This window comes from Caretta caretta, chromosome 7 (assembly GCF_965140235.1).
Source record: "Caretta caretta isolate rCarCar2 chromosome 7, rCarCar1.hap1, whole genome shotgun sequence".
Taxonomy (NCBI): Eukaryota; Metazoa; Chordata; order Testudines; family Cheloniidae; genus Caretta; species Caretta caretta.
The window spans coordinates 124,350,015-124,368,954 of NC_134212.1; the positions used below are offsets into that span (position 1 = coordinate 124,350,015).

The window sequence follows — 18,940 nt, forward strand, 5'->3', positions numbered from 1 at the left end:
CCGTGAAACCCCTGCATGTGCCCGCGCGTGACCGACACTGCCAGCAATGCACATGGGCACCCACCCTGCAGCGCCCCGGCAGCCCCGGTGCTGGAGAGCGGTCTTTGAAGGCAGGAGCACTAGCCAGGGGTGATGTGCTGAGCCCTCACCCCCAGAGCAGGCCCCCCCAACCAGCCCCTGCCCCGCCAGGCTCCAGCCAGGACCTCCCCCCTCCAGCTAGCACCCTGTGGCTGGGCCCCTTGCCCCCACCCGCCACCCCACAGATGCCCAGACACAGCAGGGTGGTGCATAGCGACTGTGGTTGGATTTTATTGTATTTTTGATCATTGTTATTATACAAAATATACAGAGTTGAAAATGCAAAGCGGCTAGTGGGGCCCAGTGCCTGGTGAGGGGCACACGCCATGCAGCCAGGGGCGGGGCAGGGCACTGGTGCTGAATGCTGTTGCCGGTGCAGGAGAGGAGCAAGAGGACAGCCAAAACGACAATGCTCCCCCCCCAAACCCAGAGTGACCCCAGCCCCACCAGGTGGAAGGGGGCGGGGCTGTCTGGATGAGAGTGAGGCTCAGCCCCACCCACAAAGGGGCCCTCGCTCAGCCTAGAGGTGTGGGAACAAGTGGGGGGCAGTGAGGAACAAACCACGCCAGGGGTGCCGGGGCTCTGGGGTGGAGCTGCCAGCGAGGGGTGGGGGTGAGAGCTGGGCCCTGGGGCAGGGCCAGGTGGATGGAACAAAGGAAGGAGCATTAAAAACCTGTCCTGACAGCGAGATCTCTGGGGCGGGAGGATGAGGGAGCATTGCAGGCCATCGTCCGGGAGCCGTGCCCCGCTGGGGAATGGCTCATGGGCACGGGAGGGAGCCCCGGCTCCCCAGCCTGCAGAAAGCCCTGGAGGGGGCACAGGGGGAACAGTCCTGCCCCGGGACCAGAGCATGCGGCGTTTGAGGGCCAGCGACCTGTGGTGGGGCAGGGGCTGGCGCCAGCCTCCTGCTTTGTCCCCATCTAGGGACAGGGCCCCATGCAAAGGGCAGCTCCAGCTCCAGCTCGGATCGTTTCCTGGGGATTCAGATCCAGGCCCTTTGCTAATCAGCACCCCACAAGCCCCCCTGCCTCCCCGCTTGGCCGCTGCTGAGTTGGCACCAGCCCAGCCCTCGGCTGCCACTCCCTGACAAAGAGGCTGCAGCTTGGGCAGCCGGGCGCTGGGTGGGTTTCTGCCCCAGTGCACCACCTGACCTCTAGCGGCACAGGGCTCGGTGCCCCCCTTCCCATACCCAGCAGAGAGCAGGACAGGCGGTTCCCACCCACCTGGCAGTGCCGAGAGCCACGCAGGCTTGGCAGGGAATAATCAACCCTATTAGCCCACAAAGCCAGTGGGGATGGCTGGCCAGAGATGTCTGCTGCCCTGGGCTCAGTCAGACCTGTCTTTCCCAGCTGATGGGCCCTGGTCATGGAGCTGCTTCCCTGGGGAAATTCCCCAGGCTGCCTCTGGCTCTGCCTTGTTGTGCACACCCTCAGCCCTGACAGCAGCGCTCATCCCCCTTCTCCCACCACTGCCAAGGCCTGCCAGGCTAGGAGCACGTTGAACCCGCCTCCCTGCCCAGATGAACAGCTCCACTCAGCTATCAGGAACGGGGAGCAGGCCCCACCTCGCAGGACCCAGCCTGAGGGACAGGGGGGCAGATCCGGGGAAGTGCCTTGGTGCAGCATGCAGCTGACTTGTGGAACTTGCTGCTGCAGGAGATTGTAATGGCAGCTGGCTCAGCACAGCTCCAACAAGGCCATCACTGTGAACAGGAACCGCGTCTGCAGAGAGAATTACAGGGGCCGTGGCGTCTCAGACCCAGGGCTGGCGCTAATCTGCAGCCGGGGTCTGGAGGAACCTGCCCATGTGCAGGGCAGGAGATGGGGCCACATCTTCCTTTGAAGCCCCAGGCACTGGCCACTGCTGGTGATAAAATACCCACGGGGACGGCTGCGCTGCCCCTCGGGGGGCGCTAGGGAGTGACACCCGCCTGTCATCAGAGGGACCCCAGGGACCAGTCTGCCAGCCTGTCCCCGGCGGCACTGGCAGGGCTGTGATGCCTAGGAATGGCATGCGCTGGCCGCGCACAAGCCCCGTGGCTCTCTGCCTCCCAGCCTGTCCTGCCCCATGTCAGCCCGAGGCAGACGGACGGCTGGCTGCCGAGCTATTCCCCCTCAACCGATCGTCTGTCCAGCTCACGGCGTCGTCTCACTTCTGGGCTCCTCTGGGACTCTGTGCAGCCCACCCCCCGGCTCCCATCACCCGCCCGCGTCGGCCTGAGCACAGGGGCCGCCAGCAGCTGCCTGAGTGACACCCTCTGGGCTCCTAGCCCCTCCTCCATCTGGGGTGCCGCTGGCGGTCGCAGTCTTGGCCCCACTTTGCTCAGGGCTGGGGGGGTGAGATCTCAGCAGCTGGGCGGGGGAGTCCCCAGAGCCACGGGCTCTCCAGGGAGCATTGCCCACGGGCCCGGCCGCGTGCCGCCCGCTGCGACTGACCGGCGTGACGTGGCAGCGGGGAGCAGCAGGCAGGAAAGACGCAGGTTGTGCCCTGGGGCCAGCAGAGAGCAGGGCGCCGGGAGCAAGAGAGCGCACAGAGCTGAAGAGCCGCCCAGAGAGGCTGCCGTCAGCCCCAGACTGGACTCTCTGCTTCTCCAATACACCCCCCCACCCCACCAGTGACACCCCAGGGCCAGGCCCCTTGCGTTAGGTCATTTCAGGGAAACGTTTTGCCCGGGCACCAAGTGCCAGCTGGATTCCTGGCGCCTGACGCCCCCCTGCCCCCAGCAGTCCTGGAGAGGTTCCCCCGCAGCTCATCCGTGCTTGGTGCCCGCCATGCTAACCAGCCCCCCAGCCAAGCCCTCTGCTGGGAGCCGGGGGGCCCCCCCACGGTGCAGGCACCCCGAGCGGTGGGCCGTGGCGCGAGACCGGCGCCTCCTGGCTCAGCCCCGGCAGTCACTGCCCCAGTGCTCCCGACGGGACGGGGGCCTCGTGGTGAAAGGCTTCCCGGCCCGTTCCCCAGCCACTCACCGCCCCAGCCTCTCCCTCCGCCCCTGGGCTCTAGGGGCCACCTCATTCCCCTGTCGCTGGCTAAGCCCAGCCAAGGTCCTGCTCCCTACAGCTAATGCAGGTGACTAACCCGTGAGCGCTCAGGGACGCGCCCAGCCTGCCTGCCTCCTCCAGGGCATCCGGGCACTGCTCCTCTGCCCACCCTGACTGGGGGAAGGTGGAAGCAGCAGAGGGCATCTCCCTGACCCGGCGCCAGGGGAGGGGTGATGGCCCCCGTGATGAACGGCGACGGGGACCGGCCCGGGTTTGACGAAAGCATCTGGAACTGGTGGGTGCGGGACGCACTCTGCCCCCTGCTGGCAATGGCTGGAGCTGCAGAGGAACCCATGCGGCAGGCCCTCAGGTGCAATACTCCAGATCGGGTTCCAGGTGGGGTCCTGGAGCTGGGGCCAGAGACGAGGGAAGGGAGCCAGCTCTGAATCCTCGAGGGCGGGGGACACTGTGAATCGGGGTGTGCAGTGGATACCTAGCAGGAGGGGGTGGGTGTTATCCGGAGCCAGGCAGCTCCGATTCCGAGCTATGGGCGTAGGAGGGTCCGTTTGGGCCCAAGTGCCCCGGGAGAGCGCTTGCCTTCTGCCAGGCGGTGCCCACGCTCTGCCCCCAGGAGCGGCTCAGGATGCCCACGTCCCCATGGCAGGCAGAGCCGCAGCTAGCCCCAGGGCAAGGGCAGGTCCCTTCCTCGCAGGTGCCACCACCACGTCTCCCAGAGCCAAAATCCTTTCCCTGCAGCGTTCAGGGAGGCTGCGCAGCCAGGACGGGAGGGTCTCAGAGGAAGAGACGAGAGAGAAGCAGGAGCTTGGCCCGGTGGCGGGTCCAGCAGGGGCTAGATCACGTTGTCGAAGAGCTGCATGGATCTCATGATGTTCTCGTCCTGCAGGGGCGGAGGAGGAGATGCGTCCGCTGGCCAGGCTCTCCCCACAACCGCACCCTAAACTCGAACCCGCGCTCAGTGGGTCTGCTGGGGCCTCGACTCCGACAGCAAAACCTGTGTCTAGGGTCCAGTGCCCCCCAGGCAGAGGGTCCCCGCTCACCGGGCTGTCCTGGCACCTCCCAGAGCGCCAAGCTGGCATGCCACGGCTAAGGTCCAGGCTCACGGGCAAAGCGCTAGGGGGCCTTTAACAGCTGAGAAGAGAGGGCCCCCCAGGCTGTAGGTCTCATTGGAAAGGTGACGTCTTGCCCCACACCCACCGGCACTATGCCAGGCTACTGGCTCTTAGGGGAGTGTACCCAGCCCCGCCCCACTTCCCACACAGTCCTGGGGACCCTCAGAGGTCTCTCCTCCAAGCACGGGTCCTGCCCAGCCTCGCTTAGCTTCTCAGCTCTGGGAGGAGCAGCTGGGCAGCAGTGCCCAGGGGACTCAGGGCAGGGGCGGGGCGTGGCAGGGTGAGGAGCCACGTGGGCGAGCGGGAGAAGGGCCAGGCCCAGGAACGAGCTGCAACTTTACCTTCTGACACGACTCGATGAACTCCTCGATTGTGACCACCCCGTCCTTATTCCGGTCCATCTTCTGCAAAGACACAGCGTCACGGAGCCGGCAGCGGGTCCAGAGACAGGCGGAGAGGCTGCATGTGCCCAACAGGGGACAGCCCCCCACTCTGATCCCTGCCGGGGGAGAGCGCCCCCCGACTCTGATCCCCGCTGGGGGGACAGCATCCTCCACTCTGATCCCCGCCCAAGGGGGGACAGCACCCCCACTCTGATCCCCGCTCGGGGGACAGCATCCTCCACTCTGATCCCCACCCAAGGGGGACAGCACCCCCACTCTTATCCCTGTCATGGGGCTAGCGCCCCCCACTCTGATCCCTGCCGGGGAGAGCGCCCCCCCACTCTGATCCCCGCTGGGGGGACAGCACCCCCACTCTTATCCCTGTCATGGGGCTAGCGCCCCCCACTCTGATCCCCACCTGAGGGGGACAGGGCCCACTCTGATCACCGCCAGGGGGACAGCACCCCCCGCTCTGATCCCTGCCCGAAGTGGACAGCGCCCCCCACTGTGATCCTCACCTGAGGAGGAACAACAGCCCCCACTCTGATCCTTGTCATGGGGACAGCGCCCCCCACTCTGATCCCTGCTGGGAGGACAGCGCACCCCATTCTGATCCCCACCCAAGGGAGACGGCCCCCCCCCCGACTCTGATCCCTGCCAGGAGGACAGCATCCCTCACTCGGATCCACAGGGGATCCCTCCTGTGTGGGCTGCATTTGGACAAGGAGGAGGCAACATCCCCAGCAGCCCGAGCAGCATCTGCCCAGGATGGGGCTCTCCGTGGGTCTGAGAGAGCCCAGGGTGCCCCCCAGATCTAAACCCCAAAACCCCATCCTGGGCAGATCCAGGTGAGCACAGGGTTAATCACGGGGGTGGGGCAGGTCTGTGGGTAACAAAGCCCAGGGATACGCCAGGATCCTCGTTAATTCCCACAGGAAATGAGAAGGGAGCTCAAAGCTCCCACTTCAGGGCAGCAGTCCGTGGCAGGAGGGGTTTGGGTGGGGAGCCTGCCAGGGGGCAGCTCACCCCACAGGGAAGAGCCTGGCACCTCCCGCAGCGTGGAGACAGGATGCTGGGCTGGATGGAGCCTGGGTCTGACCTGGGCCTATGATCCCCTGGAGCTTTCCCCCTTTGGGGGGGCGTGGACAGGGGAGGGGTACATCCTGGGGCTTCCCCCCCCATCTCTCTATGCTGCTCTGAGCAATCTCTCCTTTGCCCTCCCGTCCCCAGCCCCCTGGGCCCTGCCCGCGGTCACTGACTCCTCTCCCTGCTCCCAGAGGGACCCCCGGGCCAGCTCCACATGTCTCACCTGGAAAAAGTTCTCCACGTGCTCCTGGGGGGCCTCCTCCCGCATGGCCGGGTACGTGTATTTGCCCATCATGTCGTAGATGGACTTCATGATGTCCAGCATTTCCTGGAGGGAGGGGCCCAGAACCGAATAATTATTAGCAGTCGCCCCACGAAGAGGCCCCCATGCCCTTCAGCGGGAGGCACCTGGGCCCTCCCACCTCTCCCATCAGCAGGGGACACTCTGGGCAGCTTCTGGTGCCAGCCAAGGGAGACAGAGACACCTGCACTGGAAGGGGGTCAATCAAGTGACATGGCAGGATTGCAACCCTCTCCCCCTGCCAGGGAGAGACACGAGGAGCTGGGGGGTCCAGGCTGGGAACTGATTATTGCCCCCCACAACTCTGCGGATGCCACTCAATCCCAACCCGCAGCCCCCTGCTATCCCAGCTTGGGCTCCCCCCACAGCTCTCTGGATGCCCCTCAATCCCGACCTGCAGCTCCCTGTTATCCCAGCCCTGGGCTCCTGCTACCTCTGCTGAAGCCCTTCAGTCCTGCCCCTCTCCCCACCCCAGCCCTAGATCTCCTGAGATGAAGTGGCCCAGCAGTGTCAGTGTTTCCCAGTGTCCCCCCCGCCCCCGGTTCCCATCTCTCCCACACACACCTCTTTGGTGATGCAGCCGTCTTTGTTCAGGTCATAGAGGTTGAAAGCCCAGCTGAGCCGGTCATCTATGGTGCCTCGGAGAATCACGGACAAACCAGCCACAAAGTCCTGTGGAGGAATCAGGGGTTACAAGGACAGTTGCTCTCGCAAGACCCTAGGCCATCAGGGTACAGAGCATAAGAAGGGCCAGACAGGCTCAGACCAGCAGCCCACCTAGCCCAGTGTCCTGTCTTGGACAGCGGCCGATGTCAGATAGGGAGTGAACAGAACAGGGCATTTTCAGGTGATCCATCTGTGACCCTGAGAACACCCCAATGCCAGCTGGCACGCTGAGGTCATGATATGTACCCAAAAGGTGGTAACGTAGCACTGAAAAACTAACGCTGATCATTAATGTTCTTGTGTGATGTATGTACGGTGACCCCACCAAGGACTTCCTATCTCTGCTCTGCAAATATGTTCTCGAGATGTTCCTGGCGTGCAGCGCCTACACCACTCCTGCTGGGATTCTCTTTTCCAATCGCATCACTTTGCACTTCTCAACACGGAATTTCAGCTGCCCTTTTGTCACCCAGTCTCCCAGGTTTGTGAGATCCCCTGGTAACTCTTCGCAGTCTGCTTTGGACTTAAATACCATGAGTAATTTTGCATAGTCTGCAAATTTTGCCACCTCGCTGTTTACCCCTTTTCCCAGATCATTTATGAATATGCTGAATAGGACTGGGCCCAGGACAGACCCCTGGGGGACACCACTATTTACCTCTCTCCAGTCTGAAAACTGACCCTTTGATCTCATAAAACTGGGTGACTGGGCAACAAAATGACAGATGAAATGCAAAGCAATGCCCATTGGAAAACACGATCCCAACTGTACATATACAATGATCGGGGTCTAAATTAGCTGTTCCCACTCAGGAAAGATCTTGCAGTCATTGTGGGTAGTTCTCTAAAAACATCCACTCAATGTGCAGCGGCCATCAAAAAAGTGACCAGAATGCTGGGAATCGTTAGGGAGGGGATAGATAATCAGACAGAGACTATCATATTGCCTCAAGAGCAGGGGTCGGCAGCCTTTCAGAAGTGTTAGCCTTTCAGAAGTTTAGTGTGTGTGTGTGGGGGGGGGATGTGGGCGGTGCAAGAGCCAGGGCATGGAGTGTGGGGGGGCTGGGTATGCGTGGGGGATGCAGAAGTCAGGGCATGGGGCTGAGGGTGTGTGTGGGGGGTGCCGGAGTCAGGGCTGGGGTTGTGGGGGGGGTGCAGGGGTGAGGGCAGAGGACTGGGTGTGTGTGAGGAGGGTTCAGGGGTCAGGGCAGAGGGCTCGGGGTGTGTGAGGGGCGTGCAGGGATCAGGGCAGAACACTGGGGGTATGGCTGGGGTCATGGGGGTGCTCCCAGCCTCCTGCCCTGAGCGGCTCATGGCAGGGGGCTGGAGGGGATATGCCGATTCCAACGCCTTCCCCAAGGTCCCCGGTGCAGAGAGCGTGCTGCGGCTCCGCTTTTCCCTCTCCCCCTCCGCTGATCGGCTGCAGGGAGGGAGCGGAGGAGGGCAGGAACCCTGCAAGCTGGGGGAAGAGGCGGGGGGGAGATCGCCTGCCCTGCAAGAAGAGAGCAGGGGGCGGGGGGCGGAGAAGAGCGGGCCAGGCTGGGCCGGATTTTTAATGGCTCGCTGCTGCCTGCCAGGGTCCGGCCACACCTTGAATCCTGCCTGCAGATCTGATCACCCCATCTCAAAAATGGTATACTGGAACTGCAAAAGGTTCAGAGAAGGGCAACAAGAATGATGAGGGGGATGGACCGGCTGCCGTATGAGGAGAGATTAATAAGACTGGCAATGTTCAGCTTGGAAAAGAGACGACTAAGGGGGGATATGACAGAGGTCTATACAATCATGACTGGTGTGGAGAAAGTGAATGGGGAAGTGTTATTTACCCCTTCTCATAACACATGAACCAGGAATCTCCCAATGAAATTAATAGGCAGCAGGTTTAACCAAAGGAAGTATTTCTTCCCACAAGGCACAGTCAACCTGTGGAACTCCTTGCCAGGGGATGCTGTGAATGACAAAAGTATAACTGTGTTCAGAAAAGAACTAGATCAGTTTCTGTAGGACAGATCCAGCAATGGCTATTAGCCAGGATGGGCAGGGACGCAACCCCATGATCTGGGTGTCCCTAACCTCCGTCTGCCAGAAGCTGGGAGGGAACGACAGGGGATGGATCACTCGCTAATTGCCCTGTTCTGTTCATTCCCTCTGAAGAACCGGGCACTGGCCAGTCGGAAGACAGGACACTGGACTCGATGGATCATTGTTCTGACCCGATCGGGCCTTTCTTCCGTTTGTTCTGATGATCAGCACAAACGGGCAGTGAAACCACGGAGCTTCAGTCCCAGCCGCGTTGCTCGTGTCTCCCTCATGGCTGCTAACAGAGATTGCACCTTCCCGGAGAGCACAACCTGCGTATCTCCAAGGGTGCAGTCCCCCCCACGAGAGGGTCAGGGCGAGGTCTAGGGATCTCACTGCCTGATGGACTGATCCTCTTCCTGGTGGAAAACACGGCTCGTTATTGATCACCCCATGGGCCCCAGGCGTCTCTGAGTCATGGGGTCCCCAGGGGCCTCTGACAGGCAAACACCGGAACCCCGTCCCTGAGCTCCCAGCACGGCTCGGCATTACTCATCGTCGCCCCGCCTGAGCTTGGACTGTCATCTGGGTCATGCAGGATTGCCTGGGGCTTGACACCACAACAACCAGGCTGCCAACAGAGAAGCCCAGGAGAGCCACAGGTTGTGGCTGGGTCTGGCAGCCCCGAGGTCAGAGCTGCATTCCCCAGCACGGCCATCACCAAGAGGAGTCGGGTGGGAAAAAATCACGAGATCAGCTTAAAATTCTGGGGTTCTGGTTCTTTGCCTTCTGATGTCCACGGGCCTTTAAGGGTCCAATTTGCAGGCTTTTCTCCCCACCAGGAGGGCTAGGAACTTGCTGTTTTAAAGACAGACACTGAGATTCTCACGTCATCACCTTCCTCCAGGAGCTGGGGCTTTAACACCAACTAGTGCGAGACTCGCAATCACTAGCGAGAGTTGATGACACTCGTTCCGCCCGAGTCCTGACAGCACCAGACTCAAAGCCTCTAGCCCCAGCCCCCGGGTCCCGGCCCAATCAGGTAGGTGCGGAGGCTCACCTCAAAGCTGATAGAGCCGTCACGGTCGGTGTCGAATGCATTGAAGAGGAAAGTGGCATACGTGCCGGAATCTGCAGGAGAGAGTCAAACAGGGACAAGACTTACTGACTTCAACCCACTGTACGAATGACTAGATATTAAGCAAGGAACAGAGCCAGCTTTCGGATGCCGACCTGGGGAACTCACTGCCACAGGAATCCAGACAGCCTCAGTGCTGCACCTAGCTAATTTGGTTGTAATCATTCTAAGCTACATTAAGGGTGATCCACTCTCATGCTCCGGGGCATCAGCTGATGGCGGCAGGGTCATGAAGGAGTCTCCGCCCCTCCCAGACCCCCAGCATGGAACAACATGGCGGATTTCTTTTCACCCTCCTCTGAAGCATCAGGCAGTGGCTGGAGAGAGACACGGCGCCAGCCCAGGGAGACCCATGGCCTGAGCATGTGCGCGATCGCATTCCCTTGTAGAGTGCACCATGGACACAAGGAGGGTGCAGGTGGGGGTCAGTGCACAGCGACTGCCTTAGGCAGAGCGCTGCAGCTGCAGAAGTTGGCTCCAGGGATGCTGGAGAGTACATGCCTGAGCTGCTCGAAGACACTCTGACCCTCTGAGCCCCCGCGGCTCATGTGAGCAAGCCCCCGCCCCAGCCCTCCCCCCTCCCGCCGGCCTGAGCCCCGCAAAACCAGAGCTCCTCTTTGAGAACGGGGGGCAGGAGCCACCGCGAATGGAAGTGCAACTGCACCTGCCTTGGCTATTTGCATGGGCAGGTGCCTGATTTACACAGGCAATCACGGCAATTGCACGCGCAAACTAGATGCGCATTTTGCTTACACGAAGGCAGCCTGCCATTCCTGGCCCTCTGGCCCCAAGTGTGGTGGTGTGGGAGCCACCTCTGGGGTGACCCCCCTCCCATGGGGACTGACCCGCCCTGAGCTCCGTTTTGCACCCCTGTAGGAGCCGGAATTGAGAGGGGAGCTCACCTCCCTGCGGGAAGAACTGGGAGTAGATCTGTTTGAAGTTCTCTTCGTTAACGAGGCCAGTCGGGCATTCCTGCCAAAGGGAAAATCACAAACAAGATCACCCCCCCTCCAAACAGCCAGGGCTGGAATGGTCTGAGCACAGGACTGGGAGCCAGGCTTGCCTGAGCTCTCCTTGGGAATCTATCCCTCCGGCCCCTTGGGCAGAACATGTCACTGCTCTGTGCCTCAGTTTCCCCATAGACTCCTGCCTTCCCCCTCTGGTTGTGCTCAGGACAGCACGTCTCGAGGGGGGGACAGGCCCCATGGGGTTCTGGGCCCCACTTTGCGGTGTACAGACACAGCAGAAGTCACAGTCCCTGTCCCAAAGGGCTCCCAGGCTAACTCCACCCTGAGTACCGACTCCACAGCTCCCATTGGCCGGGAACCACAGACAATGGGAGCTGCAGGGGTGGTGCCTGCAGGCAGGGGCAGTGCGCAGAGCCGCCTGGCCGCCCCGAGCTTAGGAGCCGCAAGGACATGTCGCCGCTTCTGGGAGCCGCCTGAGGTAAGCGCCACCCAGCCAGAGCCCGCACCCCGTCCCACACCCCCTCCTGCACCCCAACCCCCAGCCTCCACCCACATCCAAACTCCCTCCCAGAGCCCGCAACCCCCGCACCCCAACCCCCTGCCCTGAGCCCCCTCCCGCACCCAAACTCCCTCCCAGAGCCCATGCCCCAACCCCCTGCCTAGGGTTGCCAACGCTCCCGGTTTCCCTGGGAGTCTCCTGGAATGGGGCTCTATCTCCCAGAGGCTACTGGCACCAATCCGGGAGATCTGAGCCTGCTAAGAGTCCAGCGGGGCCAAGGCAGGCTCCCTGCCTGCCCTGGCCTCGCGCTGCTCCAGGAAGCGGCCAGCACGTCTCTGCGACCTGAGGGCGGGGGGGCTGGGGGCCTCCGCGTGCTGCCCCTGCCTGCAAGCACCGGCCCCGCAGTTCCCATTGGCTGGCTGCCCCCTCCCCCCCTCCCTCGGACTGAGTGAGTGAGCAATGGGGGGGGTGGAGTGAGCGGGGGCACAGCCTAGGAAAAGGGGCGGGGCAGGGGCGGGGCGGGGCAATGGTGTTTGGGTTTGTGCAATTAGACAGTTGGCAACCCTAGGCCGGGAGGGGGGCGCTCGGGACAGAGGCAGGTGCCCCCCCCCCCACGCCAGCCCTGCACCTGGCCCAGGGACTCACGTTCTTGAAGCCCCGGTACAGGACCTGCAGCTCCTTGCGGCTGAACTTGGTCTGTTCCTGCAGCTGTTCCAGCCCCTCGGGGCGATGGCAGACGGTGGAGAGCTCGAACTCGTCCTCCACGCTGTCTGCAAGGGGGAGAGCGGCTCAGAGCCTCGGGGCCGGCTGCCCCTGCCCGAGCCCTCCCCCACGGCGCCGGCTGCCCCCTCCCGAGCCCCCACCGCGCCGGCTGCCCCTGTCTGAGCCCCCAAGGCACCGGCTGCCGCGTCCTGAGCCCCCTCGGGGCCGGCTGCCCCTGCCCGAGCCCTCCCCCACGGCGCCGGCTGCCCCCTCCCGAGCCCCCACCGCGCCGGCTGCCCCTGTCTGAGCCCCCAAGGCACCGGCTGCCGCGTCCTGAGCCCCCTCGGGGCCGGCTGCCCTGCCCGAGCCCTCCCCCACGGCGCCGGCTGCCCCCTCCCGAGCCCCCACAGCGCCAGCTGCTCCCACCTGAGCCCTCCCCCACGGCACCGGCTGCCCCCTCCCGAGCCCCCACAGCGCCAGCTGCTCCCACCTGAGCCCTCCCCCACGGTGCCAGCTACCCCCGACCGAGCCCCCTTGGGGCCAGCTGCCCCCTCCTGAAACCTCCTCCACGGCACTGGCTGCCCCCTCCCGAGCCCCCTCGGGGGCAGCTGCCCCCGCCCAAGTCCTCCCCCACAGAGCCGGATACCCCCTCCCAAGCCCCCTCGGGGCCGGCTGCCCCCTACCAAGCCCCCTCGGGGCCGGCTGCCCCCTACCAAGCCCCCACGGCGCCGGCTGCCCCTGCCCGAGCCACCACGGCGCCAGCTGCCCCCGCCCTCCCCCTCCCCCTTGGGGCTACCCCCTACCAAGCCCCCATGGTGCCCTATCCCCAGCCTCCCCTTCCTGCCCCTTCACCCCAATCCTCCCCCTCAGCCTCCCCTTCCTGCCCCTCACCCCTAATCCTCCCCCAGCCTCCCCTTCCTGCCCCTCATCCACAATCCTCCCCCCAGCCTCTCCTTCCTGCCCCCTCAGCCCCTAATCCTCCCTCCCAGCCTCCCCTTCCTGCCCCTCACCCCCTAATCCTCCCTCCCAGCCGCCACTTCCTGCCCCTCACCCCCTAATCCTCCCTCTCAGCCTCCCCTTCCTGCCCCCTCACCCCCCAATCCTTCCCCACAGCCTCCACTTCCTGCCCCTCACCCCTAATCCTTCCCCCAGCCTCCCCTTCCTGCCCCTTCACCCCAATCCTCTCCCCAGCCTCCACTTCCTGCCCCTCACCCCTAATCCTTCCCCCAGCCTCCCCTTCCTGCCCCTCACCCCAATCCTCCCCCCAGCCTCCCCTTCCTGCCCTCTCACCCCCTAATCCTCCCCCCAGCCTCCCCTTCCTGTCCCTCACCCCAATCCTCCCCCCAGCCTCCCCTTCCTGCCCCTCACCCCTAATCCTTCCCCCAGCCTCCCCTTCCTGCCCCTTCACCCCAATCCTCTCCCCAGCCTCCCCTTCCTGCCTCTTACCCCCTAATCCTCCCTCCCAGCCTCCCCTTCCTGCCCCTCACCCTCTAATCCTCCCCACCAGCCTCCACTTCCTGCCCCCTCAACCCCCGACCCACGCAGTCCCACCCCAATACTTCCAGGGAGGCTCCTTCCAAAGGAATCAGGCTCCCTCGCCACATCGGCCAGCACCCTGTGCTGAGCCAGAGAGCCACCCTGCCGGGGCAGGAGAGAGGATGGGTGGGGCCCCTGCCAGGCTCCCCTAGGCTCTGCTACCCCAAATCCTCCAGGGATCCTGTGTAGACTCAGCCCTGCATTCGCCCCCACCCTCCCGTCCCAGGGCTGTGGGAGTCGCTCAGTCGCTGGGTCTCTCCGGTCTTCTGAGTGTCGCCCTGCCCTGCCCCAGCAAGTGGTGGAGAGGCTCTGCCCGACTGGCACCCAACTCCCCGCTGCTCTTCCCCCACCCTCCGCCACCCAGCATGGGGCAACCTGCACCCTGCTGCAGGGACAGCGGGCACGGGCCCCGAGGCCAGGCCTGAGCCCAGATTCACAGGCAGGGCTGGGCACCGACGCCATAAGGCACGGCCCTCCGAGGCGCCCGGGGCTGGATGTCCCAGGACACCCACCCTTCGCATGCCGGCTCCTCCCCATTGCCTGGAGGTTGGTTTAAGTGGCGAGACGCCGCTAAGGGAGCCGGCCCCATGCGACTGCCTGTGCTGGAAGCACTCGCTGAGTTCCGCCCCCGCCCCCTGCTTTCCCTTAGGGGTCCCTCCGATCACTGAACATCAGCCACGGGGCTTGACCCCATCCATTTCCACCATCCGCATGACCAGCTGGCCGGGCGCTTACTGAGATGGGGAGCGGGGACTCAAAGCACGCCCCCGGGACTCTGGAGATGGGGGTCTGGTGCCCAGGGCAGGTCTGCCTGTCCGCTCCCCCTCTGTGCGGTGCGCTCCCCTTCTGTAGGCACAGAGGCGCGAAGAGCCCCGCGGAGGGCAGGCGCTGACAGACGGGCACGCCAGCGTTCCCTCCTGACCCTGTCCGCTGGAGGGTGGATTGCAGATTTGAACATCGATGCCCAGTTTGGATGGCGCCGAGGAGAGCCCCTCCGCGACTGGCACCGGCTCCCCTGGCACGGCCCTCTGCACGCTAGTGCCCGGCTGGTCCCACCACGCACAGGACCAGCAGTTATGCCAGCCACCTGGGGCTCTGGATGGGCAGCAGCCTGCTGGGCTGTTGTGATGGAAAGGGTCTGTCAGGCCAGCGCTTGACGGCACCTCCCCTGGGGCACCAGGACAGCAGGCTGGAACCAGCCCGGCTCAGAGCATGGCCTGGACCCTGCTCCCAGCAGATCTGGAAAGTCACTTGCTGGGCAGCGTCACTCCGCTGGTTTCAGCAGATTCCCTCCTGCAGGACACCCGGCTGGGCCTGCAGAACACGCTGCCCCCGGGGACCGGGGAGCCCGGCAGCTCGGCTCAGGCTGGGTGTGGACAGGGTGGCGGGAGCAAGACTGGAACACAAATCCGGCCGGTAGCGCAGAGAATGGGCTGGGCCCCGGTGGGCTTGACCCAGGAGCGACACCACTGAGTCCGGTGGCACATGACCAGCCAGGAGGATGGACGGGTCGAGAAGGAGGCAAGACCTACACGCTCCCACCCCGCCCGGTTCCCTGGGGCTACTGCAGGTTTCCTGGGCTTTGGCCAGTGTGGCCGGTAACCCCCCAAGTTTGCACCCTGGCGCTGAGCATGCCTCCGGGTGCCCAGCTGCCTGCAAGATGCTGCTACCCTCGGCCCACGCTGCCTGAGCCTATACATCACCCTCACCCCGTACCCCCCAGTCCGTCCCCTGGGCCTGGGGCAGAATCGCCCGTGCCATATCCCCGCCTCCCGGCTGCATGAAGGGGCGATGGTGCCTCTTGTCCCGGGGAGAGCGTCCCCCCCGGGGCCACACACAAGCAAAGGGAAGAAGCGGCACTTGCTTTCGCTGACTGAGGGGATGGATTGGGGCCCGCAGCAGGGCAGCAGTTTGAGGAGTCGCTGCTTCAGGGCTTTTTTGGTTTGGCCGGGTGGGTTGCCTAGAAAAAACAAAGAGTCACCAAGCAGAAGAGTTAACAAAGCAGCAGCCCGTCCCCTGCCCCACCCCCAGTGACGAGCCAGAGGTAAGACCCAGCCATGCCAGACACGGGCGCTGCGGGCAGGGAGAGACGCATACAGCCTGAGAGGGCAGCAGGGCCCAGCTCTGCCCCCGGCTCCCCGCGAGCCCTGTGGGAATAGGAACAAACCCTTCGCCTGCCCACAGCCCCACCCATATTCAGCCAGGCCAGCTTTAGCTTGGAGGGTGGGGAACCACTGGGTCACTATTGGGCTGCAGGGCCTGAGGGATTTTGAGGTGCCCACAGGCAGATCTCCCTAGCACAGGTGCTCCCCCTTTCCTGCTGCCAGAAGGAGGGGGTCCCGGCTTTGCTGCTGGGGAGAGGAGAGGCTGTTCCCGCTCTGGAGAGGGTGATAGGCTGGCTGGAATTTTCAGGCTTGCTTTGGACCCAGAGAGGCTGTTGGCATCCAAGGTCGACCCTGTTTGTGCGTTGGTCACAGGGGGAGTTGGCGAGTTACGCAGGAGCGGGGAGCGTCTGGGCGGGGTCTCGGGTCGGGCCATTCGGAGACGTAGCGCATGGACCATGATTGCCCACAGGTCCGCGGGGAGATGCCACTGGCCAGGAGCTAAGGGGAGGGGGCCGAACCTCTGGCTTTTTCTTTTTTTTTTGCAGGGAGGGAATTAGCCATCGGCACAGCCTCACTGAGGGAGGGAGGGAGGGAATGGCCATCGCTGGGGGTCCTTAGGGCGAGATGGGCTGGGACTGAAGTAGCTGGGAGCGCCCCCTACAGCCAGCTCTTGCCTCGCTCCCTACAGCACCCCCTACTGGGAGAGGCTGGGGCTGGAGTAGCCAGGAGCTCCCCCACAGCCAGCGCTCCTGCTCCGCTCCCCACGTATGAATTATAGGGGGGGCCAAACTGGTGACATTCCCCAGGGACACTCCCGTAACTCCCTGTGGGCAACAAACATCTGAGCACACCACAGAATCTCCTGGGTCAACCAACAGCTCCAAGCCACTGGTCTAAGAGCCAGGTGTGACGAAGTGGGACTGTTCTTAATGTTTCCTCTGAATACTGTGGGGGTGCCTCAGTTTCCCCTATGCAGTTCTTAAGTATCTAGGGGGTGGGGTAAGGGTGTATGATCATTGCAGAGCCCTAGAGGGCAGGTGTGTGCAGGGGTCTGGACACAGAGAATGGCCGACACCCTGTTTCCTGGCCACTGATGGCCTGGCCCTTCCCCCCTGCCAGGTGAGAGCTGAAGGGTTGGAGAACAAAAGAATCAGGTGACCTCCTGGCCCGGGGAAAGGAACAAAGCCCAGAGCAGGGCAGGGCTGGAGGGAGTTTCAGTTTGGGGCTGGCTGGGACATGGAGTGAAGGGCAGATGGGGTTGTCTGGCTCACTGCCCCCCAAAATGGACCCAGCTGAGGGGTCCGGTTCTCTGCACCTACAAGCTCTGTGTTAGACCATGTTCCTGTCATCTAATAAACCTTCTGTTTTACTGGCTGGCTGAGAGTCCCGTCTGACTGCGGAGTTGGGGGGCAGGACCCTCTGGCTGCCCCAGGACCCCGCCTAGGCGGACTCGCTGGGGGGAAGCGCACGGAGGGGCAGAGGATGCTGAATGCTCCGAGGTCAGACCCAGGAAGGTGGAAGCTGTGTGAGCTGTGTGTCCTGAAGACAGGTTGCTCACAGAAAGGCGACTGCCCCAGAGTCCTGACTGACTTCATGGGGAGCAGTTCCAGAGCATCGCCCAGGGACTCCGTGACAACTGAACATTAAGAACAGTCCCACTTCGTCACACCAGGGAGGGGAGCAGGAGAGGGGCTCTGCCCCCAGGAGGGGGCCCTGGCCCCACTGAAATCAACCTCCATCAAGGACACTGGGGTTAGGACTTCACACCCTGACGGCAGCTTGGCCCATGGGTGGAATTAGACCCCTAATGCCAGGGCTTCTGGGTCACAAGCAATCGCCAGCTGTGGGCTCAGGAGGGGACCTCTCCCAGGGCACGTGGCAGGGGTTTGGGGCTTGTCCCAGGATCCCCAGGGAGGTGCGGGAGCTGCAGGGGCTGGTCAGGGACGGCTAAGATCCCAGGGGATCAGTGCACTGAGGAACTGACCGTGTCCGAGACAGGAGTCTGTGATTTTCAGACTAGCAGCCACTGATGGCCCAGGGCAGACCCCGCGATGAGGCTGGGGGGAGAGAGGCGCTGGCCAGGGAGGGGGAAGCTGCTGTGAGTGGGGCTGGGTTTGTTCCTTTCCCCACATGCAACGCTTGTTTGAAAATGACTAAAACACAAAACAGAGCCGCACAAATTAAACTGCAACATGCAACTCGCACAGCATGGCGGGCGGGGGGATGGATGGGTAGATGGGTGGACGGGTGGACGGGCAGGCGGGTGGGCGGGGGGATGGATGAGTGGGCAGGCGGACGGGTGGACAGGCAGACTGGCGGGCAGATGGGTGGACGGGCAGGCAGGCGGGCGGGATCAGACCCGCAGGGCCCTGGTCTGAGACAGCCAGAAGGAGCCGGGGGTAAGGCTGTCACTGCTCCGTGGGGCTTTGACAAGGCAGCATGACAGCATCAGACCCCACAAGAACCCCCGGGCTTCGGACATGGAAACTGCCCCTGCCCCCGACTGAGCTGGGCCAGACATGGCTCATTCCTCACTCCCGGGGACTCCAGAGGGGGAACTCTGGGTTCTGGGCTGGGACGTAAGCAAAGAGCTGCACCATCACACGCAGCTCTGCCGGGGCCCCTCACTCCCGACCCGCAGCCCCCTGCTAGCCCAGCCTGGGCTCCCCGACCCAGCTCTGCCGGGGCCCCTCACTCCCGACCCGCAGCCCCCTGCTAGCCCAGCCCTGGGCTCCCCCCTCCCCGTGCTCTGCCGGGGCCCCTCACTCCCGACCCGCAGCCCCCTGCTAGCCCAGCCTGGGCTCCCCGACCCAGCTCTGCCGGGGCCCCTCACTCCCGACCCGCAGCCCCCTGCTAGCCCAGCCCTGGGCTCCCCCCTCCCCGTGCTCTGCCGGGGCCCCTCACTCCCGACCCGCAGCCCCCTGCTAGCCCAGCCTGGGCTCCCCGACCCAGCTCTGCCGGGGCCCCTCACTCCCGACCCGCAGCCCCCTGCTAGCCCAGCCCTGGGCTCCCCCCTCCCCGTGCTCTGCCGGGGCCCCTCACTCCCGACCCGCAGCCCCCTGCTAGCCCAGCCTGGGCTCCCCGACCCAGCTCTGCCGGGGCCCCTCACTCCCGACCCGCAGCCCCCTGCTAGCCCAGCCTGGGCTCCCCGACCCAGCTCTGCCGGGGCCCCTCACTCCCGACCCGCAGCCCCCTGCTAGCCCAGCCTGGGCTCCCCGACCCAGCTCTGCCGGGGCCCCTCACTCCCGACCCGCAGCCCCCTGCTAGCCCAGCCTGGGCTCCCCGACCCAGCTCTGCCGGGGCCCCTCACTCCCGACCCGCAGCCCCCTGCTAGCCCAGCCTGGGCTCCCC

General features: G+C 64.0%; 1 protein-coding gene across 7 annotated transcripts in view; it reads right to left on the reverse strand.

Annotated features, from left to right (window-relative positions):
* Positions 1 to 282: 282 nt before the first annotated feature.
* Positions 283 to 18,940, reverse strand: part of KCNIP2 (potassium voltage-gated channel interacting protein 2) — a 155,358-nt gene continuing 136,700 nt past the window's right edge. For 4 of the 7 annotated variants that reach the window (XM_048857329.2, XM_048857328.2, XM_048857325.2 and 1 more), the window contains exons 2-8: positions 11,892 to 12,016; positions 10,682 to 10,751; positions 9,702 to 9,772; positions 6,521 to 6,628; positions 5,879 to 5,983; positions 4,528 to 4,590; positions 283 to 3,954 (exon numbers count right to left, since the gene is read on the reverse strand). In XM_048857329.2, the coding sequence (XP_048713286.1) occupies positions 3,907 to 3,954; positions 4,528 to 4,590; positions 5,879 to 5,983; positions 6,521 to 6,628; positions 9,702 to 9,772; positions 10,682 to 10,751; positions 11,892 to 12,016 (590 nt within the window). In that variant the 3' untranslated portion in view covers positions 283 to 3,906. Of the gene's footprint in view, positions 3,955 to 4,527; positions 4,646 to 5,878; positions 5,984 to 6,520; positions 6,629 to 9,701; positions 9,773 to 10,681; positions 10,752 to 11,891; positions 12,017 to 15,344; positions 15,445 to 18,940 lie in introns of those variants that run through there. The other 3 variants (XM_048857324.2, XM_048857323.2, XM_048857327.2) reach the window with 3 other exon arrangements.